The 26,587-nt window shown below is 39.0% G+C and overlaps 1 protein-coding gene and 1 non-coding gene across 2 annotated transcripts; both read right to left on the reverse strand.

Annotated features, from left to right (window-relative positions):
- Positions 1-506: 506 nt before the first annotated feature.
- On the reverse strand, positions 507-1,688 carry LOC110264665 (uncharacterized). The gene is made up of 4 exons (XM_088494814.1): positions 1,480-1,688; positions 1,148-1,224; positions 848-915; positions 507-767 (listed from the first exon to the last, which is right to left on the reverse strand). Exons 1-4 carry the CDS (start codon positions 1,629-1,631, stop codon positions 507-509), a joined length of 558 nt encoding a protein of 185 aa, XP_088350940.1. The 5' UTR covers positions 1,632-1,688.
- A 12,489-nt stretch (positions 1,689-14,177) lies between these two features.
- Positions 14,178-14,285, reverse strand: LOC148553367 (small nucleolar RNA R71). Its single transcript, XR_015893487.1, has one exon. It is a non-coding gene; the product is annotated as a small nucleolar RNA R71 (small nucleolar RNA).
- Between the last annotated feature and the right edge of the window lie 12,302 nt (positions 14,286-26,587).

Genomic DNA, 26,587 nt, shown 5'->3' on the forward strand with positions numbered 1-26,587 from the left:
TTTAAAGATGACAATGTTCTAAAGAGAAATGGAATAGATGATCAAGCTAAAAAAATTAGCTTAAAAAAGTTATGATCATACCAGAATTAAATGGTTAGAAAAGGTCATAACAGTGCATATGTCGACCAATTAGCCACTTTTTATTAGGAGAAAAGTTGAAGGGAACATCAACATGTAATATTGTTAAACATAAATTATATCTAAACATAGAAAAATGCCAGATATGATATCATTATATCAATGCTAATTAGGATTTAACACATTCATAATAATGATATAAAAAGAGAAGCAACTGATTGCAATAAGTATAAAGCGAAGTAGGGGAGTGAGATAACCAAATAGCATATTAATTTGATTGTTCACATCTGATATCAAAAAGTACTTAGGTTAACCAAGAAGTTCACATCCCATACATATTTTGAATTTTAGATCATAAAACACCTAGGGTCCAAAATAGAATACATATCCCAAAACTAACAAAAGAAAGTCTCGAAGCAGTTGAATAATTACTTTCTAATCACAGAAACCTGAATCAAATGATCTTCTTTCGAAACACTCCTAAATGCATGTAAATATCCAGTCCTAAGTTTATGCATTCTCACAAAATCTTTCCATTTATGACCAATTTTGTACTCTCGATTCCTGCCTTTACTTTTCAAGACATGCATTACAAAGGTTTTAGTAATCTCTGAGTCCTTAACAGTAAATTTCCAATTTTTCGATCCTCCACTGTTAAGTAGTAACCTAGCAAACTCATAGGGAATATACTGTGTAAAAAAAAAGTTAGAAATAGTTCATAAAAAATAAATTCACGAATAAGTATGAAACAATAATTATACAAACTTACAAATCGATCAGCTTTCATATCATACTTAGTCAACCTCAACCTTTTGCTATGATATCCAGCAATATATCTATATATTTCAACGTTAATTTATAGGAAAAATATAAGGAAACTAAACATGATAACAATGAAAGATTTAAGATAAGCTTATACAAAATATTGTGAAATAAAAATTGATTCTTGAAATCAATACACTTTGAATGTAACAAACTTATCAACCAATTTGTTTATATCAAGAGTGACAAAATCAACAACACATGTAACACCAATCTAATATTCAACCAGAAAAAATTAACATACCCTCTTTTTTTTTTGTTATTGACCTCTTCTTGATAGTAGTTTCATTGGAATTGTTCTTCTGAATCCTTTGCACACTAGAACTTCAAGTGTAATTAACAAAAAAAAAAAGAACAAATATAAAAACAATGAAAAAAAATATAAACAATAGAAGAAGCAAATAATAACATTATATTACACAATGAATTATATATATATATATATATATATATATATATATATATATATATATATATATATTGAAATAAATATGTTAATAAATACAGTAATTAAATATAAGGTGTATAAAACTAACAATAATTAAGAATAAAAAAAAGAGAAAAACTGTAAACTCTAACCTTTTCATATTCCCATGGATCCCATTATCTTTTATACCATATGCAACATCATCCAATCCATTAAAGTAGTTCAACCCCAACTTATCTTGAATTACTTTTAACAAAGATATACCAATAATATCTTTAACATAGTGAGATGTATAAAAATCCATATAGATTGGATTATTTCGCCTATCCACAGGAGCCACAAAAAATATGCCACTTGAGACATAAATTAAACCGATCTTGACCATGCTTTTAAACTTATAGAAAGTAAATAACTTGTCTATCCCATCGGAAGGTATCCAGATTTTGTTTCCCCGGTTTTTTAATTTAAGCTTGATACAATTGTCACAGAGATCAATTAGGACAATTTCATGTTTCAGCTCGGCACCATATCTAGTAATTATTATCTCTGGAACCAAAACATCATCCTAAAAACAAAAAGAGACTTATCACATACATTTAATTTTTTATCATAAATTTTATTAATTCAGTTATATATGATTTATTTGTTGATCACATGGCTATTAAAAAAAAAGTCACAAATTATATATTAATCTAAATATGTACCCGTCCTCTGTATGCGTGAAACATAATTCTTTCTTCCTTATCATTTTGCCAATAGCTCTTGTGCCAAAGAAACACCTAAATCAACTCAATTCAGTATGTTTACAACATATATAACAAGAAATCCTTAATAGAAAATAAAAATAATATAATCTTGACCTTTTGCGATCAGTTCTACATGCAACAAGACTTATCGTAGGAAAATAGTGCTCAAAAAACCTGTTTCAGCTATTTGCAAACAGATACAAAAAAAAAAGAATAAGAGTATTGCATGAAAATATATAATCCTGCAGACTGGGAAGAACCAGAGCAGGGAAAAAATAATGATGCATGGTAACAAAAGGAGTAACCAGGTATAAATCTTAAGATATTGCACAATCTTTAGTTACAAAGGTTTTGACTAATGAGGTTCCTAATAGTTCCAAATTAGTAACTTTCTCCTACCTCTAGGGTGATTTTTTTTTTAGTGTTAAAAATGTATTAAATTATTTGTTCAATATTTTTCTTATTGGATACAATATAGTAATACTAAATTAGTGAATTTCACATGGCCAATACAACCTTAATGAAATAGAATTAATTAACCTGGTAAAAAAAATTAATAAAAAATAGCTTTCTGTTATTATCCTTTGAACTTCTCTCATGTTATTATGTTATATTTTAGTATGTTACCTTAAATGTAGCTTAATAATCAGGATGATTACCAAAATTAGCTCCTATCCACATCTCACAACCTGGTAACAAAAATCATAAAAAAAGAAGTTAATAAGAATGAGATGTTGCACTCAACCAAGTATGAGACATGCCTTGTTTTGGAAGTCAAATATTTCTTTCTTTCTTTTTAAATTGGGAACCAAGGTTTCCTTAAATGATACATGCATGTCCAAATATATGACAATATCTTATATTGGTTCATATTAAGATCCAGTAACATGTCAGACAAATAGAAATGTTACTTTTAGGAAGAAAATAATCAGAAAAGATACTTGAACTCAGCACATTCACATAAACATATTAACTCGATATTTTCAGAAGCCAAAACTTTAGTTGATGAAATTACCAAAAGGAAAGCTACCAAAAATGAGAGGAATAGCAAAAGAAAAAAGAGTGAACAGAAGACTGTGTTGAGAGTGCAACGGTTAGGGCAAAAGCTTAACTTGTTCTTCGGTTGTCAAAAGATTTACCTCATCATCACGTCTCTTGTTAATTGGATGAAGTATATAGTCTCGATCTCTCAAGAGCCCAAGCAAGAGCACTATCCTCCGAAAAACTGCCGGAGATTTCTCGGTTGAACGAATCAGAGGCGCCGGGAGACACCGCAGAGGACGAGAGCTTCGTAAGTTGTAGGAGGATATGGGGTTTAACCCTGGAAATGTTGGGTGGTGGGGTTTTTTGGTTGAGTGACGTGAGACGCCAGAGAGAGATGACGGACGGTCACTGGGTTAGCTCTTGTGACATTCCTTTTTTTATTGCGTGTGGGGGAAGAGGAGGGAGTGACCTTTGGTTTTTTTACGTTTTGTTGGGGATGTTAAAGATGGAAAAAATACTAATAGAAGATAGAAGATAATAATTATAATTATGTGGATAATTTTTTTAAAATAAATTACACTAAAGAACGGTTATGACAAATTAATTATTAGAGAAGACAATTAATTACACAATTATTAAGGACTAAATTTTTTTTAATATTTATGATAGTTAAAAAGAACTAAATATTGCGAAAAATATATAATAATATAATTTTTTTATTCATTTAAGAGTTTTTTATATGAATAAATTTCATTTCTCCCAAAGTTTAGGTAACTTTCATAATTTTATTCATTTTTATTTTCTATTGATAATCAGAGAAAAAATGATGAAAAATCACAGAAAATAAAAAAATAAATAAATAATTAATCAATGAAAATTTTGGCAATATAAAAAAGATTAACATACAAATTAGGAAAAATTAACTAAAAAAATAATAAAGAATATATTTATTTTTTTATAAAAAAATTTCGTCCTTCCTCTTAAATATGATACATGTTAAAATAAAAATTAATTATTGTTAATAATTTTAGTATTAAAAGTCCTTTTTAATAATTAAATCTTTCTAACAATCTTTGAAGTAATTTTTCCTTTTTTCTTATATCTGCCGGATGAATAACTTTTATTGTAATACCCGGTCTAACCGAAATTAATTAAATAATAAGTTAAATAGGAGCGAATATGGTTGGAAGATTTGGCAATTGGAATTTGATAATTTAAATATGATATTTGGATTCAGTGAATTTTTCCGAGTCGGAAAATATAGTTTTTTGCGTAAAAGTGCGCAGTGGAATTTTTGTCCTTTGATGATAATGCATAGATCTTCCAAGGGTTGATTGAATTCCTGCAAAAGTTACTGGTGCGCAGAAATTGTGATTACACTTTAATTATGTAAAATTCATCGCTCTTTCTTTCCCTGGTAATGGCGCCAAAAACATGATGCCAATACCATGGTTCACAACTTCGCACAACTAACCAGCAAGTGCACTGGGTCGTCCAAGTAATACCTTACGTGAGTAAGGGTCGAATCCCACGGAGATTGTTGGTATGAAGCAAGCTATGGTCACCTTGTAAATCTCAGTCAGGCGGATATAAAATAGTAATGGAGTTTTCGAAAATAATTAATAAAATAGGGATAGAGATACTTATGTAAATTATTGGTGAGAATTTCAGATAAGCGAATAGAGATGCTTTCGTTCTTCTGAACCTCTGCTTTCCTGCTATCTTCATCCAATCAATCTCACTCCTTTCCATGGCTGGCTTTATGTGATGCATCACCATTGTCAATGGCTACTTTCGGTCTTTTCTTGGGAAAATGATCCAAATGCCCTGTCACGGCACGACTAATCGTCTGGAGGCATCACCCTTGTCAATGGTTACATCCTATCCTCTCAGTGAAAATCGTCAACGCACCCTGTCACGGCACGGCTATTCATCTGTCGGTTCTCGATCATGCTGGAATAGGATTTACTATCCTTTTGCGTCTGTCACTACGCCCAGCAATCGCGAGTTTGAAGCTCGTCACAGTCATTCAATCATTGAATCCTACTCGGAATACCACAGACAAGGTTTAGACTTTCCGGATTCTCTTGAATGCCACCATCATTCTAGCTTACACCACGAAGATTCTGATTAAGAGATCTAAGAGATACTCATTCAATCTAATGTAGAACGGAAGTGGTTGTCAGGCACGCGTTCATAGGGAATGATGATGATTGTCACGTTCATCACATTCAGGTTGAAGTGCGAATGAATATCTTAGAAGCGAAATAAGATGAATTGAATAGAAAACAGTAGTACTTTGCATTAATCTTTGAGGAACAGCAAAGCTCCACACCTTAATCTATGGAGTGTAGAAACTCTAACGTTGAAAATACATAAGTGATAATGGAGTTCATTGGTCTCGGCCCCAGAGGGGAACCGGAGTGACCAAGACTACCACCAATACAATGATAAAAAGTTCTATTTATAATAAACTAGTCACTAGGGTTTACAAAAGTAAGTAATTGATGCATAAATCCACTTCCGGGGCCCACTTGGTGTGTGCTTAGACTTAGCATGAATGTTACACGTGCAGAGGTCATTCTTGGAGTTGAACGCCAGCTTTTGTGCCATTTTGGGCGTTGAACTCCACTTTGTAACTTGTTTCTGGCGCTGGACGCCAGAATTGGGCAGAGAGCTGGCGTTGAACGCCAGTTTGCGTCGTCTAAACTTGGGCAAAGTATGGACTATTAAACATTTCTGGAAAGCCCTGGATGTCTACTTTCAAACGCAATTGGGACCGCGCCATTGCGAGTTCGGTAGCTCCAGAAAATCCACTTTGAGTGCAGGGAGGTCAGAATCCAACAGCATCAGCAGTCCTTCTTCAACCTCTGAATCTGATTTTTGCTCAAGTCCCTCAATTTCAGCCAGAAAATACCTGAAATCACAGAAAAACACACAAACTCATAGTAAAGTCCAGAAATGTGAATTTAACATAAAAACTAATAAAAACATCCCTAAAAGTAACTAGATTCCACTAAAAACATACTAAAAACAATGTCAAAAAGCGTGTAAATTATCCGCTCATCAGTGATCTAGGTTGGATTTAGACTTGTTGAATAGTTTAAGAGGTTGTGTGACTGAGAAAATGGTTGAGGCAATGCTTGGTATGAATTTTGGGTTGCTTTGGTATGGTTGAAAAGTGTTTGAGTTAGTTTTTGGATTGAGAATTGGTTAACAGTGAGTTTTTAGAGTTTTTGGTAAAAGCAGATTTTTGGTGAACTTTGACGGATCATAACTCGAGCCTCTGTTTTCAAATTTTATTGATATTTGCTTTAAATTAAAGTTCATTGAAAACTCTTTAAATTGATATAAAGTTTGTAAAAATTTGAATTTCGTAGAGGAAGTTATGATCATTCAAAGTTTGGGATTTCTGGTATGTGCGCACACACAGCCTTGTGCGCACGCACAACCCTACGAAATTTTAAACCTGTACGCACGCTGTGCGTACGCACAGGTAGGAAAGGCTTTCTGTTTGAAGCGCTTGCACAGCTTGTGCGCGCACATACCAATGAGGATTTGCAACTTGTGCGTACGCACAGCCTTGTGCGCATGCACACGTTGGGAAGGTCAATCTGTTGAGGGCACTAGCACAGGTTTTGCGTGTGAAAAGACATTGTGAATTTTGGTACCTGTGCATACACACACCTCTATGTGTACGCACACGTTTTAAAAATCTACTGGGCGTGCGCGCACACCCCTGTGCATACGCACACACCCTGTTTCTCAAATTTAAACTTTGTTTTCAACTATCTCACCTTCCCAACAAGCTTGTAAGCTTCTGTGACACCATTTTAAGACTCTTGGGCATATCTTTGGGCATTAAAACATGGGCAAGGTCTTAAGATATTTGGTCGGGTATTATTTTGAAAAATTAGAAAATGGAGGCTTAGGTTTCGGGTGTACTGAAGATGGTTTAATGGCGTGTGAAGGTAGACTGGTATGTCAAATGAGAAATGATGAACTGTTGAGTTCGAAACTAAAATGTGAATTGACAGTGGTTGAGATGCGTCAAGGACTCTGAATGAGTATGAGTGGAAGTGTGCTATGAGGTGTGGCCTCTGAGATTGAATATGTAATTATGAAATGCATTGTTCTCTGTCGTAGGGGCTGTGGCAGTCTCTTGCCTACGTTCAGATGCGAGGTTGAAGCTGGGCTTCTCACTCATATTTGTGCTTAAGAAGACAGTAGTAGGGCACGCTCCCTCTGAATGTTTCCCTCTGCAAGGAGAATATGGTAGGGAACTTATCCCTCGGAATTTTTCCTCCTGAGCATGGTTTTCTCTCTGATTGCAAGGTGGTAGGGCACTAACCCACGGAATCATGCGGCAACCAGAGGGAGGTGGTAGGGCACGCTCCCTCGGAATGTTTCCCTCTGAAAAGAGAAGGTGGTAGGGCACTCATCCCTCAGAATTATTCCTCCTTATGCGTAATAGAGAGACTAATTCGGGGGTTGTCGACCGGATTTTTTGTCGGGTTTGGCACAATAACTGATATGTGATATCACAGCCAATAGGACAGGCATTTATCATGTGCATCCTCTATATGTTTGCTTGCTTTGATTACTTGAGTTTGCCTAATTGTATAATATGCCTACTTGCTTCTTGAATTACTTGTTATATATATGAATTCTACCTGCGTTTTCCTTGCTTGCATTATCTGTGTTTGTTTGGTGTTGAGGAGGTTAGGTAGGCAGTGGCGATGGGATCGCACGGAGGGTAGGTTGGTGAAGGCTGTGGGACAGTGATGACTAGTTCTAGATAGAAATCCCCTAAGACTAGATACCTTGTTTATTATTCATGGTTTAAGTTATTTATTTCGTAAAGTTTGGATATCTGTTTGGTATGAAGCTCTAGGATTGTCTCTGGCGTCCCGGGGTCTTACATCTTACATTACTGGGTACTATTACCATACTGAGAACCTCCGGTTCTCATTTCATATGTTGTTGTTATTTTTCAGATGCAGGTTGCAACCCACCTCAGTGAGTTGCTTGATGGTAGCAAAGCGGAGGATCATATTCTATTTGTTGTGATTTTGGTTATTTTAATTAGTACTCTCACTTTTGTATTTACTTTTGCCTTAGAGGCTAACTTTGAAAGTGATATTCTGTATAAGCTGTTTTACTTTTGAGCCTCGTTATGTCAGTATCTATAGCTAGCCGGCTTAAACTCCGCAAGCCGTGGCTAGATCTTTATATTATTATTCCCTTCTATTTTGTTATATTACATCTATATATTGTGCGTTAAGTTTGTGGCTTCGTGAGTACGTTTTGTGCTTTTCAAACTATGTTTTGAGTTATATCCTTCATCGGGCTTCTAGAATTATTATTCCTTCTACATATATATATGTATGAGCCTTAGCATTGTCGTAACCCTTGATTAACCTTTGTCTTACGGCATGAGGTAAGGCTTAGGGTAATTATGGTGTTACAGCGCAACTCTCTAGTTTTTGTGCTGCACTTGAAAACTTTGGGGGGGGGGGGTCACGCGTACGTGTGGGCGAGGCGTACGTGTGAGGGGTTGGAAACTTGGGGTCATGCGTATAAGTGAGTGACGCGTACGCGTGGCTGGGTGCTCTGTTTTTCAAAATTTTCCAAGTTCTAACACCAAACCAAGCATTCCAAACCTCCAAACAGCTACCAAAACACCATAAAACCTTATTTAACATACTAGACTACTAAATAAACCAAATAAACAAATCTAAATATGAAATTAAACTTATTTTACCAATATTTACAAAAGAGAAAATTGAAAAAGATGTTACAATGGTGGGGTGTCTCCCACCTAGCACTTTTATTTATTGTCCTTAAGTTGGACTTATGGGGAGCTCTCATCAAGGTGGCTTGTGCTTGAATTCATCTTTGAACATCCACCAATGCTTGAATCTCCAATAAGCTCCATCATTCAAAATTAATAGCTCCAAGCTTTGATGGAGTTCTTCACAAACCATGAGCTCCCAAAATTGATCCTCTTTGTGTGATCCGGGATCCCACACTTTATTTTTATACCCGTCTTCAAGTTGATCATCATAGTTCCATCCGGTTGGCAAGCACATAGAATTCTCATATAGGCACCCAAACATCCTCCTAGATCTACGCAAATTGGTTCTACACCAACCATTACTCCTAAACCTTGAGCTTCCAACCATAATGAACCGTGAATCACGATGCCTACCACTAACCAACCCTTTCTTACTTTTCATTCCACAAAGAGCTCTAAGCTGACCATCCATTTCAAGCAACCTATATTCAAGTGGAATAAGAAAGCTAAAGGATATGAACTTTACCCACTTGAATGGTGTAAAGGATGATGGTAACTTATGAAGGGAGGCCTCCAACAACTTTGACAATGTGAAGTCCACTCCCTTGTGCTCTTTTTTGACTACCTCCACCTCTTGACAAGCATCTTCCATGTCTACTTCTTGACAAAGTTCTTCACATTCAACCTGTAACACCCTAATTAGCCTAAGCTTTACCTCACGTCGTAAAGCTAAGGTTAATCAGAGATTACAACAGTTCTAAACTCATACATATAATATATAGAAAGGATTAATATAATATAGAAGCTCGATGAATGATATAGCTCAACAACAGGATTTGAAAAGCGCAAAATGTACTAGCGAAGATTCTAACTTAAGGCATAAGAAACAGATAAGATATAACAAAGATAAGTATATAATATCATAGGAAACTAGCCACGACTCGCGGAGTTTAAGCCGGCTAGCCATATACAGATATACAGAACCAGATAATAAAAACAGCTTATACAAGTTTTGTTCTCTCAAATACAAGCCTCTAGGCAAAACAAATACAAAAGTGAGAGACATATATAAAATAAACCAAAAAACTCAAAAGATGTCCGGATCCTCTGCTCCTGTCACCAACCAGACAACTCACCTAGGTGGGTTGCGACTTGCATCTGAAAAATACAACAGAAATATGGTATGAGAACCGGAGGTTCTCAATCTGGTAACTGTTCATACATCGGTTCGAGCTATAAAGGACCGGGTTGGCCGACCTCTTAGAAGGTTGGCCCATGTCCGACCTCTTAGAAGGTGGCCCATGTCCGACCTCTTCTCAAAGAGGTTGGCCAAATCACTAGAGGAGGCCCAAGTAGGCCCAAACGAAGGGACGCAGCCCAATCTAAAGGCAGCCAAAGCCTAGAAAGATATGGGCGGTTCCCTTAAAGATAAGATAATATAAAATAACTATCTTATCTCCAGAAAGGTCACTCCACACCATTATAAATACACTGGAGCACCCAGGTATAACTCATACTTTGATTCTACTAAAAACCTGCTTAATACCCTTGCTAACTTAAGCATCGGAGTCCCTTGCAGGTACCCCCACCCTCCGGTGACAAAGGATTAGCACCACCACCAAGTCCAACAAGTCAGACACGACGGCTCTGACCACCATCAACAAGTCAGACATAACAGCTCTGACCAGCACCGAAGATCTCGTCCGAGATCGACCTACAGTTTCAGGTAGCCCTCAGAACATTGGCGCCATTGCCGGGGAACTTAGAAGTCATCCCATCATCATGGCGGACAACCTTGACAACGACCACAACTCTGGTTTGGTGGACAAAACGCTAAACAAAGACACGGACGCCACCTCCAAAGACACACCTCAAAACGGGGGAGATAAGCAACCCCCAAACACAGAAATTTTGGAAGTTGTTCGTAAGCAACAGAATCGCCTTAAACAGCTGGAACAAGAAGCTGAACATCAACGGGAATCCAAAAGAGACCTTTGGAGAGAAACAAGACGACGTCGAAAGATAGAGGACAAGCTCTTAAACCTCGAAACCGATCTCAAAACCAAGACCGCTCAATCCAGTCATGAAGATAGCCCCCACAAAGATCAAAACCCATTCACCAAAGAGATCATGAAAGCTAAAGTCCCAAAGGACTTCAAAGCTCCCGACATGACCCTGTACGATGGCACATCAGATCCAAGCCATCATCTTAGCAATTTCAGAAGCAGAATGTATCTCACTGACGCCTCAGACTCTATTCGATTCAAAGCCTTCCCTACCCTAACAAAAATAGCAATAAAGTGGTTTGACGGTTTGCCTCCTAGATCCATCACAAGTTTTGACGACTTAGACAAAAAATTCATCACCAGATTCTCCATCCAGAAGGACAAAATCAAACACTCCTTGAGCTTACTAGAGATCAAGCAAAGAGATCGGGAAAGTCTTCACAACTACATGGAAAGATTCAACAAAGCGTGCCTGGACATACAAAGTCTGCCAACAGAAGCAACTATCATGGGTCTCATCAATGGCCTACGAGAAGGACCTTTTAGCCACTTAATATCCAAGAAGCACCCAACATCTCTGAACGAGGTACAAGAACGGGCAGAGAAATACATCAACATGGAGGAGAACTCTCGAATAGGAGAGAGCTCAAAAACCGAATTCTCCTAACCCATCACGGGACAATGATAAAGAGTTTAAGAAAAAAGAAGATCAACCCGGTGAGAAGCCTAGAAAATCCCACAATTACACCACCCTTCGGGTGTCTCTTGTGGATGTTTACTGAGAAATATGCCACACAGAGAAGATCCCACCACATCGCCCAATGAAGAGCAAAAAGGAAGAGGAAACTGGACAGAATACTGCGAGTACCACCGAATCTACAGACATCCAAAGAGGTCGGACAAGTGGAACATCCACCTCACACCAAAGAGGTCAGACGAGTTGAACGTCCACCTCACACCGAAGAGGTCGGACGAGTTGAACGTCCACCTCACATCGAAGAGATCGGACGAGTGGAACGTCCACCTCATACTGAAGAGGTCGGACGAGTTGAACATCCACCTCACACCGAAGAGGTAGGACGAGCGGAACATCCAAGAGGGATTTTGTAAATCATGTTCCCCTTCTCAAAGGTTTGGTAATATATCCAAGAGGGATGAGATGCCTCAACAGATTATGCTTTTCTGTGAAATTTTTGATGTTTGGGGCATTGACTTCATGGGTCTATTTCCAAATTCTAATGGTTACTTTTATATACTATTAGCCGTAGATTATGTTTCTAAATGGGTGGAAGCAATTCCTACCCGTACTGATGATGCTAACACGGTTGTTTCCTTTGTTAGAAACTATATTATTTGTCACTTTGGATCACCACGAGCAATCGTGAGCGATCAAGGCACTCACTTTTGTAACAGGAGACTAACAGGATTACTGAAAAGGCATGTGATAGTTCATAAAGTATCAACAGCCTACCATCCCCAGACCAATGGGCAAGCAGAAGTCTCTAACAGAGAAATAAAGCGTTTTCTGGAAAAAGATAATAAAACCTCATAGGAAGGACTAGAGCGCCAGACTACAAGATGCACTCTGGGCATATAGAACAGCGTACAAGCCACCCATTAGGATGAGTCCCTTCTGCTTGGTATACGAAAAGGCTTGCCACCTCCCAGTAGAGGTGGAACACAAGGCTTTCTGGGCTGTGAGGGAGTGCAACATGAACTATGAAGAAGCTGGTGCTGAAAGGAAGCTGCAACTAGCAGAACTGGAGAACCTTCGCCTAGAAGCATATGACAACTCCAGGAGATACAAAGAAAAGATGAAGGCCGTCCATGACAAGCACATAAAAAGGAGAGAATTCAGACCAGGGGAGTTAGTTCTTCTTTATAACTCCAGACTGAGGCTTTTGCTAGGTAAACTGAGATCAAGATGGGAAGGTCCATATAGAGTAGAAAAGGCAAAGCCATACGGAGTTTTCCACCTGCATCATCCTTCTAGCTCCAAAATTTCTAAAGGTGAATGGACATCGCCTGAAGCTTTATCATGGTGAGAAGACGAAGGATCATAAGGAACTAGAGGTCTTCCTTTTGGAAGACCCACCAACAGAAGCAGAATGAGTCTGAAGAGCGTCCAACTTAAGGACGTAAAAGCAAAGTGCTAGGTGGGAGACAACCTACCATGGTATGATCATTCCGTTTTAGTCTTAGTTTTATTTTACTTTATTCTATTTTTATTTTAGTTAATGAGTCTTCTCATAATCTCTGCATAAAGTTGCATATAGCATGCATTTACATTTGCATATTGCATAAAAAAAAAAGCACGCACGCGACGCGTAAGCGTCGCTGACGCGTAAGGGTCGCTGACACGTCTGCGTCATATGTGCGTTCTGAAGAAAAGATAATTAAACAGAAAGTCACGCAAAAGCGTGGCTGGAGGCGTGCCTTAGGCACAAACATGCCCACGCGACCGCGTAACCCAAGAGGCCACGTCATTTTAAGAAATAGCCTCCCATGCATCTGCGTCACCCATGCGAACGCGTGCCCCTAAAATCGACATAAAAGAGGTGTATGGCAGCAAGTTATGATGGAGCTGGGCTGGAATGATGCTGGAAGCACCAGCCAGACCACGCGACCGCGTGCCCTACGCATCCACGTGCCCCACGCATCCGCGTCATTTTCAAAATATAGCCATCGACACGATCACGTCACCCACGCGAACGCGTCACCCTAAATTTTGGCAATATGAGTTTGAAACAGAGAGTTGCGCGAACGCATGGCTGCCCTCGCGCCATTCGCACAAATCAAGTCATGCGACCGCGTGACCCACGCGTCTGCGTCACTTGACAAAAATCACACACCACGCGACCACGTGACCTATGCGTCCGCGTCACATATGGCGCACAGATTATCCAGATCAGCCAAAATATCTTATCTTCTCTTTCCCAAATCCCAATCCCAACAACAATGCAAGGAAGATGCTTGGTGACTTCACTGCACCAAATTCCAACTTACATGGAAGAAGCATCTCAATCCCTGCCATTGGAGCAAACAATTTTGAGCTAAAACCTCAATTAGTTTTTTGCAAGTTTCATGGACTTCCATCAGAAGATCCTTTTCAGTTCTTAAATGAATTCTTGCAGATCTGTGATACTGTTAAGACCAATGGGGTTGATCCCGAGGTCTACAGGCTTATGCTTTTCCCGTTTGCTGTAAGAGATAGAGCTAGAATATGGTTGGACTGTCAACCTAAAGATAGTCTGAACTCTTGGGATAAGCTGGTCACGGCTTTCTTAGCCAAGTTCTTTCCTCCTCAAAATCTTAGCAAACTTAGAGTGGATGTTCAAACCTTCAAATAGAAAGAAGGTGAATCCCTCTATGAAGCTTAGGAGAGATACAAGCAATTGACCAAAAAGTGTCCTTCTGACATGCTTTCAGAATGGACCATCCTGGATATATTCTATGATGGTCTGTCTGAATTATCTAAGATGTCATTGGACCATTCTACAGGTGGATCCATTCACCTAAAGAAAATGCCTGCAGAAGCTCAGGAACTCATTGACATGGTTGTAAATAACCAATTCATGTACACATCTGAAAGGAATCCTGTGAGTAATAGGACACCTCAGAGGAAGGGAGTTCTTGAAATTAATACTCTGAATTCCATATTGGCTCAGAACAAAATATTGGCTCAGCAAGTCAATATGATTTCTCAGAGTCTGAATGGATTGCGAGCTGCATCCAACAGTACTAAAGAAGCATCTTCTGAAGAAGAAGCTTATGATCCTGAGAACCCTGCAATCGCATAGGTGAATTACATAGGAGAACCCTATGGAAAAACCTATAATCCCTCATGGAAAAACCATCCAAATTTCTCATGGAAGGATCAACAAAAGCCTCAACAAGGCTTTAATAATGGTGGAAAAAACAGGTTTAGCAATAGCAAGCCTTTTCCATCATCCTCTTAGCAACAGACAGAGAATTCTGAGTAGAATCCATCTAGCTTAGCAAATATAGTCTCTAATCTATCTAAGGCCACTCTAAGTTTCATGAATGAAACAAGGTCCTCCATTAGAAATTTAGAGGCACAAGTGGGCCAGCTGAGTAAAAGAGTCACTGAAACTCCTCCTAGTACTCTCCCAAGCAATACAGAAGAGAATCCAAAAAGAGAGCACAAGGTCATAACCTTACTTGGTGTGGCCGAACCTAGAGAGGAGGAGGAAGACATAAATCCTAGTGAGGAAGACCTCCTGGGACGTTCACTGACCAATAAGGAGTTTCCCTATGAGGAACCAAAGGAATTTGAGGCTCATCTAGAGACCATAGAGATTCCATTGAACCTCCTTTTACAAATCATGAGCTCTGATGACTATTCTTCCTCTGAAGAGGATGAAGACATCATTGAAGAGCAGGTTGCTAAATATCTAGGAGCCATCATGAAGTTCAATGCCAGTTTATTTGGTAATGAGACTTGGGAGGATGAACCCCCCTTGTTCACCAATGAACTAAGTGCATTGATAAGGCAGACATTACCTCAGAAGAAACCGAAACCCGAAAAGTTCTTCATACCTTGTACCATAGGCACCATGACCTTTGAGAAGGCTCTGTGTGACCTTGGGTCAGGGATAAACCTCATGCCACTCTCTGTAATAAAGAAACTGGGAATCTATGAGGTACAAGCTGCAAGAATCTCACTAGAGATGGCAGATAAATCAATGAAACAGGCTTATGGATTAGTAGAGGACCTGTTAGTAAAGGTTGAAGGCCTTTACATCCCTGCTGATTTCATAATCCTAGACACTGGGAAGGATGAGGATGAATCCATCATCCTTGGAAGACCCTTCCTCGCCACAGCAAAAGCTGTGATTGATATAGACAGAGGAGAGTTAGTCCTTCAACTGAATGAGGACTACCTTGTATTTAAGACTCAAGGTTCTCCTTCTGTAACCATGGAGAGGAAGAATGAAAAGCTTCTCTCACTGCAGAGTCAACCAAAGCCCCCACAGTCAAACTCTAAGTTTGGTGTTGGGAGGCCACAACCAAACTCTAAGTTTGGTGTTGAACCCCCACATTCAAACTCTAAGTTTGGTGTTGGGAGGTCCCAACAATGCTCTGAACATCTGTGAGGCTCCATGAGAGCTCACTGTCAAGTTATTGACATTAAAGAAGCGCTTGTTAGGAGGCAACCCAATGTTATTTAATTATATCTACTTATTTTCCATTGCTATTTTTTGTTTTCTTTAGGTTGATGATGATGTGATGTCACAAAAACCACTGAAAAATAAAAAATAGAATGAAAAATAGCATTAAAAATAGCTCACCCTGGAGGAAGAGCTTACTGGCATTTAAACGCCAGTAAGAAGCATCAAACTGGCATTTAACGCCAGAAAGAAGCATCAAACTGGCGTTAAACGCCAGAAACAAGCACCAGACTGGCATTTAACGCCAGAACAGAGCATATAGTTGGCGTTTAATGCCAGAAACAAGCAGCAAGCTGGCGTTTAACGCCAGACATGCATTCTAAGGGCGTTTTGCACGCCTACTTGGAGCAGGGATGCTAAGTCCTTGACCCCTCAGGATCTGTGGATCCCACAGGATCCCCACCTACCCCTCTTCTTCTTCTCTCCTCTTCACACCTTTTCATAACTCTCTTCCCCAAATACCCTTCACCAATCACCTCCATACCTCTTCCCCAAATTCCCTTAACCACTCATATCCATCCACTCTTCCCCGTAAACCCCCTACCTCCAAAATTTAAATTCTTTTCCTTCCCAAAACCACTTCTGATGGCCGAAACCTACCCTCCACCCCACCCCTATATAAACCCCTCAACACTACTCCATTTTCACACATTACACCCACTACTTCTCCCCCTTGGCCGAATACACCTTCTCCCTCCATCTCCTCCATTTTCTTCTTCTTCTACTACTTTCTTTCTTCTTTTGCTCGAGGACGAGCAAACCTTTTAAGTTTGGTATGGTAAAAGCATTACTTTTTGTTTTTCCATAACCATCAATGGCACCTAAGGCCAGAGAAACCTCAAGAAAGAGGAAAGAGAAGGCAATTGCTTCCACCTCTGAGTCATGGGAGATGGAGAGATTCATCTCAAAGGTCTATCAAGACCACTTCTATGAAGTTGTGGCCAAGAAAAAGGTGATCCCTGAGGTCCCTTTTAAGCTCAAAAAGAGCGAATATCCGGAGATCAAATAAGAGATTAGAAGAAGAGGATGGGAAGTTCTCTCTAATCCTATTCAACAAGTCGGGATCTTAATGGTTCAAGAGTTCTATGTAAATGCATGGATCACTAGGAACCATGATCAAAGTAGGAACCCGAATCCAAAGTATTGGCTTACAATGGTTCGGGGTAAATACTTAGATTTCAGTTCGGAAAATGTAAGGTTGGCGTTCAACTTGCCAATGATGCAAGAAAACGCATGCCCCTACACTAGAAGGGTCAACTTGGCAAGGTTAGCCTTTCCTCACCTCATTTGCCACCTCTGCAATTCAGCTGGGATTGACATAGAGGGAGATATCCTCATTGATGAGGACAAGCCATCACTAAGAAAAGGATGGAGCAAACAAGAGATCATAGACCTCAACAAGAGCATGAGGAAATTCCTCACTATGAAATCCCTGAGATACCTCAAGGGATGCACTTTCCTCCACAGAACTATTGGGGGCAAATCAACACCTCCCTAGCAGAATTAAGTTCCAACATGGGACAACTAAGGATGGAACACCAAGAGCACTCCATCATTCTCCATGAGATTAGAGAAGATCAAAGAGCTATGAGGGAGGAGCAACAAAGACAAGGAAGAGACATACAGGAGCTCAAGAACACCATTGGTTCTTCAAGAGGAAGAAGATGCCACCCTCACTAAGGTGGACCCGTTCCTTAATCTCCTTGTTCTTATTTTTCTGTTTTTCGTTTACTATGCTCTATGTTTATTTATGTTTATGTCTTTATTACATGATCACTAGTGTCTAAGTGTCTATGTCTTAAAACTATGAATGTCCTATGAATCCATCACCTTTCTTAAATGAAAAATGTTTCAATTACAAAAGAACAAGAAGTACATGAATTTTGAATTTATTCTTGAAATTAGTTTGATTATTTTGATGTGGTGGCAATACTTTTTATTTTCTGAATGAATGCTTGAACAGTGCATATGTCTTTTGAATTTGTAGTTTATGAATGTTAAAATTGTTGGCTCTTGAAAGAATTATGAAAAGGAGAAATGTTATTTGATAATCTGAAAAATCATAAAATTGATTCTTGAAGCAAGAAAAAGCAGTGAATAAAAAGCTTGTAGAAAAAAATGTCGAAAAAAAAGAGAAAGAAAAAGAAAAAGCAAGCAGAAAAAGCCAATAACCCTTTAAACCAAAAGGCAAGGGTAAAAAGGATCCAAGGCTTTGAGCATCAGTGGATAGGAGGGCCCAAAGGAATAAAATCCTGGCATAAGCGGCTAAACCAAGCTGTCCCTAACCATGTGCTTGTGGCGTGAAGGTGTCAAGTGAAAAGCTTGAGACTGAGCAGTTAAAGTCGAGGTCCAAAGCAAAAACAGAGTGTGCTTAAGAACCCTGGACACCTCTAATTGGGGACTTTAGCAAAGCTGAGTCACAATCTTAAAAGGTTCACCCAATTATGTGTCTGTGGCATTTATGTATCCGGTGGTAATACTGGAAAAAAAAGTGCTTAGGGCCATGGCCAAGACTCATAAAGTAGCTGCGTTCAAGAATCAACATACTGAACTAGGAGAATCAATAACACTATCTGAATTCTGAATTCCTATAGATGCCAATCATTCTGAACTTCAAGGGATAAAGTGAGATGCCAAAACTGTTCACAGGCAAAAAGCTACTAGTCCTGCTCATCTGATTGGAGCTAAGTTTCATTGATATTTTGGAATTTATAGTATATTCTCTTCTTTTTATCCTATTTGATTTTCAGTTGCTTGGGGACAAGCAACAATTTAAGTTTGGTGTTGTGATGAACGGATAATTTATACGCTTTTTGGCATTATTTTTACATAGTTTTTAGCATGATTTGATTAGTTTATTATATTTTTATTAGTTTTAATTAAAAATAACATTTCTGGACTTTGCTAGGAGTCTGTGTGTTTTTCTGTGATTTCAGGTATCTTCTGACTGAAATTGAAGGATTTGAGCAAAAATCTGATTCAGAGGTTGAAGAAGGACTGCAAATGTTGTTGGATTCTGACCTCCCTACACTCAAAGTGGATTTTCTAGAGCTACAGAAACCCAAATGGCGCGCTCTTAATTGTGTTGGAAAGTAGACATCCAGGGATTTCCAGAAATATATAATAGTCTATACTTTGCCCAAGTTTAAATGCCGCAAACTGGCATTTAACGCCAGCTTTCTGCCCAACGCCAGAAACAAGTTGCAAAGCAGAGTTAAACGCTAGAAACAAGTTACAAACTGGCGTTCAACTTCATGGTAGACCTCTACACGTGAAAGCTTCAATGCTCAGCCCAAGCACACACCAAGTGGGCCCGAAAGTGGATTTCTGCATCATTTACTCATTTGTGTAAACTCTAGTAACTAGTTTAGTATAAATAGGACTTTTTACTATTGTATTCAGAGTCTTTTGACCACCTTTAGGGTCTTGGTTATTCTAGTTCCCCCTCTGGGGCCGAAGCCAATGAACACCATTATCACTTATGTATTTTCAACGGTAGAGTTTTTACACACCATAGATTAAGGTGTGGAGCTCTGCTGTTTCTCATGAATTAATGCAAAGTACTATTGTTTTTCTATTCAACTCAAGCCTATTTCTTCTCTAAGATATTCATTCGCACATAAGAACATGATGAATGTGATGATTTTGTGACGCTCATCACCATTCTCACCTATGAACGCGTGCCTGACAAACACTTCTATTCTACATGAAAGTAAGCTTGAATGCATATCTCCTAGCCTCCTGATCTACGATCAGAGTCTTCGTGGTATAGGCTAGAATTATTGGCGGCCATTCCTGAGATCCGGAAAGTCTAAACGTTGTCTGTGGTATTCCGAGTAGGATCTGGGATGGGATGACTGTGACGAGCTTCAAACTCGCGAGTGATGGGCGTAGTGACAGACGCAAAAGGATTACTGAATCCTATTCTAGCATGATCGAGAACCGACAGATGATTAGCCGTGCGGTGACAGCGCATTTGGACCATTTTCACTGAGAGGATGGGATGTAGCCATTGACAACGGTGATGCCCAATATACAGCTTGCCATGGAAAGGAGTATGAAGGATTGGATGAAGGCAGTAGGAAAGCAGATATTCATAAGGAACAAAGCATCTCCCTACGCTTATCTGAAATTCTCACCAATGAATTACATAAGTATCTCTATCCTACTTTATAGTTTAGTTATAATTTAATTATCAAATCTCCATAACCAATTGAATCCGCCTGACTAAGATTTACAAGGTGACCATAGCTTGCTTCAAGCCGACAATCTCTGTGGGATCGACCCTTACTCACGTAAGGTTTATTACTTGGACGACCCAGTGCACTTGCTCGTTAGTTGTGCGAAGTTGTGAAAAAGAACTAAGATTATGAACGTGTGTATTAAGTTTTTGGCGCCGTTACCAAGGAATGAACAATCACGATTTTGTGCACCAATTAGTTAGGTGAAGAACAAAATTTAGAATGCATGATTAGAGAAGGATAGAGTGATTACCCTATACACTTGAGAGACTAGAGTGCACGTACACCATCAGTGAGAGTTCAATGCTTGACTTTATGTTCCCTGCATTCATGAGCTATCTTCTTACAATGTTACCTGTTTTTACTATAAATTGAATTAGTGGAATTTGATTTATGTTTATCTTGAAGAGCTTATTTATTTTTAATCAAGTAGACAAGAATCATATAGTTGCATTCATATATATAGGTTGTATTGCATTGCATGAGTCTTAAATTTCCCTACTCATTTATTTTTGTCTCCTTAAGCTAAACATGAGGGCATGCTAATGTTTAAGTGTGGGGAGGTTGATAAACCATTATTTTATGATTTATATTGTGTTTAATTGAATGGTTTTATCAAGTCTTTACCGACTTATTCATATGATTAGCATGATATACAATTCTTTCCCAAAATTGTTCCACGGTTGAAAACTTGCTTCCTAGAGATCTTTTAATTATACATTTTAACTCTCTTTCATCCCATTTGATGCCGTGATCCGTGTGTTAAATGTTTCAGGCTTCATAAGGCAGGAATGGCTTAGAGAGTAGAGAGGAAGCTTGCAAAAATGGAAGGAACACAAGACACCAAGGAGATGACCAGCAAACAATGACGCGAGCGCATGGCCCACGCGAGCGCGCAAAAAGAAGAAAGCGCAGCGACGCAAGCGCGTGCCTGACACAAACGCATGGATTGAAGTCTCCACAAATGACGCGAACGCGTGGACGACGCGAACGCGTGACAAGGAAAATCGTTGAATGACGCGAACGCGTGGGCGACGCGTATGCGTGACCTGCGCGATCTGCAGAAATAACAGAATACACTGGGGGCACTTTCGAGCCGCATTTTGACCCAGTTTTCGGCCCGGAAACATAGATTAAACCTAGGGAACATACAGAAACTTGAGGAGGCATCCACACACATTCAGATAAGGGAATAATAGGATTGCTTTCAGTTTCAGATCTGAATCTAGATTAGCTTTACATTAGTAGTTTATGCTTTTGCTTTGTATTTTTGGATGCTGAAGAGTCATTACCTCTGTGAAGACATTACTTTAGTTTGTTTCCTTATTCCTTTACTCTTATTAGTTGCTCATTGACCCTATTCAATTAAGTATGTTGCATTTTGAATTTATTAATATACAGAGTTGCTTTTAATTTTAATTAATTTTAATTCTCTAATTTATGTTATTTAATTTATTATGTTTTCTTATATTTTTATGAATATTAATCCTATGTCAATGGAGTAGATTTCCTACTTGACATGGGGGTTGATTAAGAGGAGACACTTGAGTTGGAATGCTCAAGCGCTTAGTTAAATTGGACGTTGTTGGCTAATTCTGTACCTACTAACGCTAGACCCTCCCAAGGGAGAGGATTAGGATTTGCGGGTAAGAGTCAGCTCAATCACTTGACTTTTCTTTATTTAGTAAGGGTTAACAAAGTGAAAACAATAACCACTTTACACTACACTTGAGAAAATTTCAACAAGGATAGAACTTCCAATTAATCATTCCCCCAGTCAAGGCCTTTTAATATTAATAATAATCCTTAGTTCTATCGCTTTAATTTACAATTACTTTTATTCATTATCAAAACTCAACTTTTCTGGAAAACTTCTACTTAATAAAATAGCACTCTTTCCTGCAACTCGTTGCGAGACGACCTCGGACTCATACTCCCAGTATTTTTATTTCTAAAATTTGTGACAACCCCTTTTAAATTGGTGAGGCAGACCTTCGCTGGTTGAGAGCTATACTTACAACGCATCTCTCTTATTAAGACTCTCTTTATTGGTCTGACTTCTGCCACGCACTAATAATGCAAATTCTTATGATTTTGGTGAGACTTTGATTGCTTGTTTGGTTGATTTTAGGTGATTAAATGAAGAAAAGAAGAAGCCATACAGTATAGCATTGCTTTCAAATAATGAACGCCACGCTCACTTGCGACACGCATGCGTAACGGACGCTTACGAGTCAGGGATGGATTTTTGATGATCCACGCGTATGCATGCATAACGCTTACACGTGGAAGTGATTGGCGATCATTTTTTAAGATAGAGCTACGTTTGATTACTTAGCATTTTTGGGCAAGATTTAAAATTGGAGGCAAAATTTTGGAAACGACGCGCACGCGTGCCTGACGCGCATGCGTCGATGGTGGATTTGGAAGGAATCACGTAAATGTGTGAGTAATGCTGAAGCAAGGAATTGGTATTTGCTACCCACGCGCACGCGTGGAGGACGCGCATGCATGGGCAGTGCTCACTAAGCCAACGTAGCACTCACTAAGTTAACGCTATCAACGACGCTTACGCGAGAAAGGGACGCGCAAGCATGTTTGGAGCTGAAGATTGATGGTGACGCGTATGCGTACATGACACGTACGCGTCGATGAGCAAAAAGTGCAAAAGGACGCGCACGCATCAGGGACGCATACGCGTGGAAAAGTGAACGCTGCGCTCACTTTGAGAACGCAACGTTCCCCTGGAAGCTGCAATTCTAATCCACTTCATATAAGGCCAAAAAGCCCACTTCAAGTACAGGAAGCCAGAATTGGAAAGTGTATAAATAGAGAAGATTTTGATTTCATAGGGGTGCTTTCTTTTATGTTTGATTTTAGAATTTTAGAATTGAGATCAGATCTGAATTTTCCTTTCTGTTTTGCTTTCTCTTTTCTACAATTGTTACTTTCTATTTTGGCTATTTTAACTTCGGATTGAAGAATTCTTCTGAATTTCTTCATCTTGGAGATTTCTTTTATTTTTCCTTGCATAGTTTTATGAGTTGGAGATCTGATCATAGTTTACTTTCTGTTTTTCTTTCCTCTACAAATTCTTCTTGTCTGTTTTGTTAAGAGAGCAATTGAGATCTTAGTTTTATTTCTGTTTTAATTCTTTTGCAACTTTACTTTCCTGCTTTGGTCCTGAAATCCTGATTTAAATTCTGTTTTGATTCCCAACACCCAGATCTCTTTACTCTTCATGCAATTTAAGTTTCCTGGCAATCTAGATTCAGCAATTTAAATTACTTGCACTTTGAGTTTCAGTTATTTACCTTTCTTGCAATTTAAGTTTCAGCTCTTTTAATTTCTTGCACATTAAGTTTCGGCAATTTACCTCTTCTGCAATTTAAGATTCTGCCAATTTACTTTCTGCATTTTATTTTCCTTGCAATTTCACTTCTGTTAGTCAAATTTCACCAAATTCATCAAATATTTGCTTAACTAAATTCATCACCATACTAAAGTTGCTCAATCCATCAATCCCTATGGGATCGACCTCACTTTTGTGTGTTTTACTACTTGATGCGACCCGGTACACTTACCGGTGAGTTTGTGTGGAATTATTTTTCCTTTATCAAGTTTTTGGCGCCGTTGCCGGGGATTGATTTAGATTGACAATGATTAAGTAGGTGATAATCTTTGTTTACGTTAAGCATTTCAACTATTTGAGGTTTTGTTTCAACTAATCTTAACCACACTCTAGCAGTAGAGTGCTTTGTCTTGGTTTCTGGTTTTTGTTTGTGTTGTATGCCAGGAGGAAGAAGAGGTGCATCCACCTCTTTTGATTCTGAACCAGAGAGAACACTTTTGAGAAGAACAAGAGAAGCAAGAGGAAAGGGAGTTATTGGAGAAGAAGAATCAGAAGAAGAGGATCAAGAGATGGAGGGTAACACCTCAGATCCACCTGAGGATGCGGCAAACAACAATGGCCAGCCTCAGAGAAGAGTTTTAGCTTCTTACACTATCCCTAACCCAAGGAATTGTGGGAGCAGTATCTTAACACCCAATGTCCATGCTAATAACTTCAAACTCAAGCCTCAATTGATTACCCTAGTTTAGAATAATTGTCAATATAGAGGAAGTGCTGCTGAAGATCCAAACCAACACCTCTCTGTGTTTGTGAGAATTTGTGACACTGTCAAAACCAATGGAGTCCACCCTGACATCTATAAACTCTTGTTATTCCCATTTTCACTGAGAGATAAAGCCACACATTGGCTAGAAACCTTCCCCAAAGAAAGCATCACCAATTGGGATGATTTTGTTAGCAAATTTCTAGCCAAATTCTATCCACCCCAGAGAGTCATTAAGCTAAAAACTAATGTGTAAACCTTCAGACAGCTAGAAGGAGAATCATTGTATGAAGCCTGAGAGAGGTATAAAGCTTTGTTCAGAAGGTGTCCAGAAGGAATGTTCAGTGAATGGGTGGAGTTGCAGGATTTCTATGAAGGCTTGTCCTTGCTTTTGAGGAAAGCTTTGGATTATTCATCAGGAGGATCTTTGCAAATGATGAAAACTGCTCAAGAGGGACATGATCTTATAGACATGGTGGCCAACAATGAGTCCTTCTACTCCTCTGAAAGGCAAGCAGCTCCAACGAAAGGTGTATTTGAACTTGAAGGAGTTGATACAATATTATCTCACAACAAGATGATACATCAGCAACTACAACAACAAATGGAGATAATGTCAAAGAGGATGGACGGACTATAACTTGCAGCAGTGAGCGCAACCAATCAGCCACCAGTGATGTGGGGACAACAAGAAGAGAGCTGTGAAGAGCAGCAGCCTGAACAGGTTCAATACATGCACAACCAAGGTGCTGGACAGAATGAGTTCCATGGAGACACTTACAACTCTTCTTGGAGGAACCACCCTAATCTAAAGTGGGGAGAGAATCAAAATCAATGGCAGAGAAACTACAATTCCAACAACTCCCGCAACACAAACAACCACAATCATTCGTCCAACAACTCTAACCAATACAAAAACCCACAAAACACATATCATCCACCCTACAACAACTCACAAAACACCAATCTCAATGCCCCAAACAACTTTCACTAACAGCCATCACATCCCATGCAAGCACATCTAGACTCTTAGAGGATCTCTAACTTAGAAATATTGATGGAGAAACTCATCAATACTCAAGAAATGGCAAGACAAGATCAAGCCCTGACACTCAAAAACCAAGAGGCCTCAATGAGAAATCTTGAGAGACAGATGGGACAAATGGCTAAACAAATTACAGAGACAGGTGAAAAGTGAGCGAATGTATTCCCTAGTACCATTGAAAACAACCCAAGAGACACAGGAAAAGCCATCAAATGGGAAGAGTACAAAGCAATCACCTTGAGAAGTGGAAAGAAGGTGGAGAAAGAAGCCATTACTCAAGAAGAGCACAACAAAGAAGGCTCAAAAGAAGAAGTGAAGGAGCAAAAACAGGAGCAAGGAACTCCCACACAAAATGATAAGTCAACCAAGAAGGAGGTAGTGAAAGCATACCAACCAATGCTACCATATCCTCAAAGGTTCAAGGGAGAGAACAAAGAGAAGAAATACTCCAAATTCTTAGAGATATTCAAGACACTTCACATCAACATCCCCTTCATAGAAGCACTTGAGCAGATGCCACTATATGCTAAGTTTATGAAGGAATTGTTGACAAAGAAAAGATCCCTAAAAGAAGGACAAATGGTTGTGATGACCAGGGAATGTAGTGCCATCATCCAGAGAGAATTGCCAAGAAAGAGGAAGGACCCAGGGAGCTTTCATATCCCCTGCACCATAGGCAACATGATGATTGAGAGAGCATTTTGTGACCTTGGTGCAAGCATCAATCTGATGCCTCTATCCTTGATGAAGAAGCTTCAAATTCATGAATTGAAACCACACAAATAGCTCTCTAAATGGCAGACAAATTCATTAAGCAAGCGCTTAGAGTTATGGAGAATGTATTAGTAAAGGTGGAAAAATTTTTCCTTTCAGTTGACTTTGTCATTCTAGACATAGAGGAAGATCATAACACTCCCATCATTCTAGGGAGATCTTTCCTAGCTACAGGCAGATCATTAATAGATGTTGACAAGGGAAAATTAATGCTGAGAGTGCACGAAGAGCATATAGTGTTTCATGTCTTCAAGAGTTTGTAAGATCTCAATCAAGAAGAAGAGTGTAAGAAGATTGATCTAAGAGATCCAAACTTGGAAGAGGCACCTGATGAGTCTCTCTCAATGCACTCAAGCTCAT

Source organism: Arachis ipaensis, chromosome B7, assembly GCF_059453495.1.
Source record: "Arachis ipaensis isolate K30076 ecotype BB chromosome B7, ASM5945349v1, whole genome shotgun sequence".
Classification (NCBI taxonomy): Eukaryota; Viridiplantae; Streptophyta; class Magnoliopsida; order Fabales; family Fabaceae; genus Arachis; species Arachis ipaensis.

Bases quoted from the DNA above. Each gene is read 5' to 3' on its own strand.
- LOC110264665 (XM_088494814.1), bottom strand. From the start codon at position 1,631: ATGGATTTTTATACATCTCACTATGTTAAAGATATTATTGGTATATCT. The intron at 1,225-1,479 runs GTTAGAGTTTAC...TTACACTTGAAG, and splicing joins ATCCATGGGAATATGAAAAG to TTCTAGTGTGCAAAGGATTC. The intron at 916-1,147 runs AGGGTATGTTAA...TTGAAATATATA, and splicing joins GTCAATAACAAAAAAAAAAG to GATATATTGCTGGATATCAT.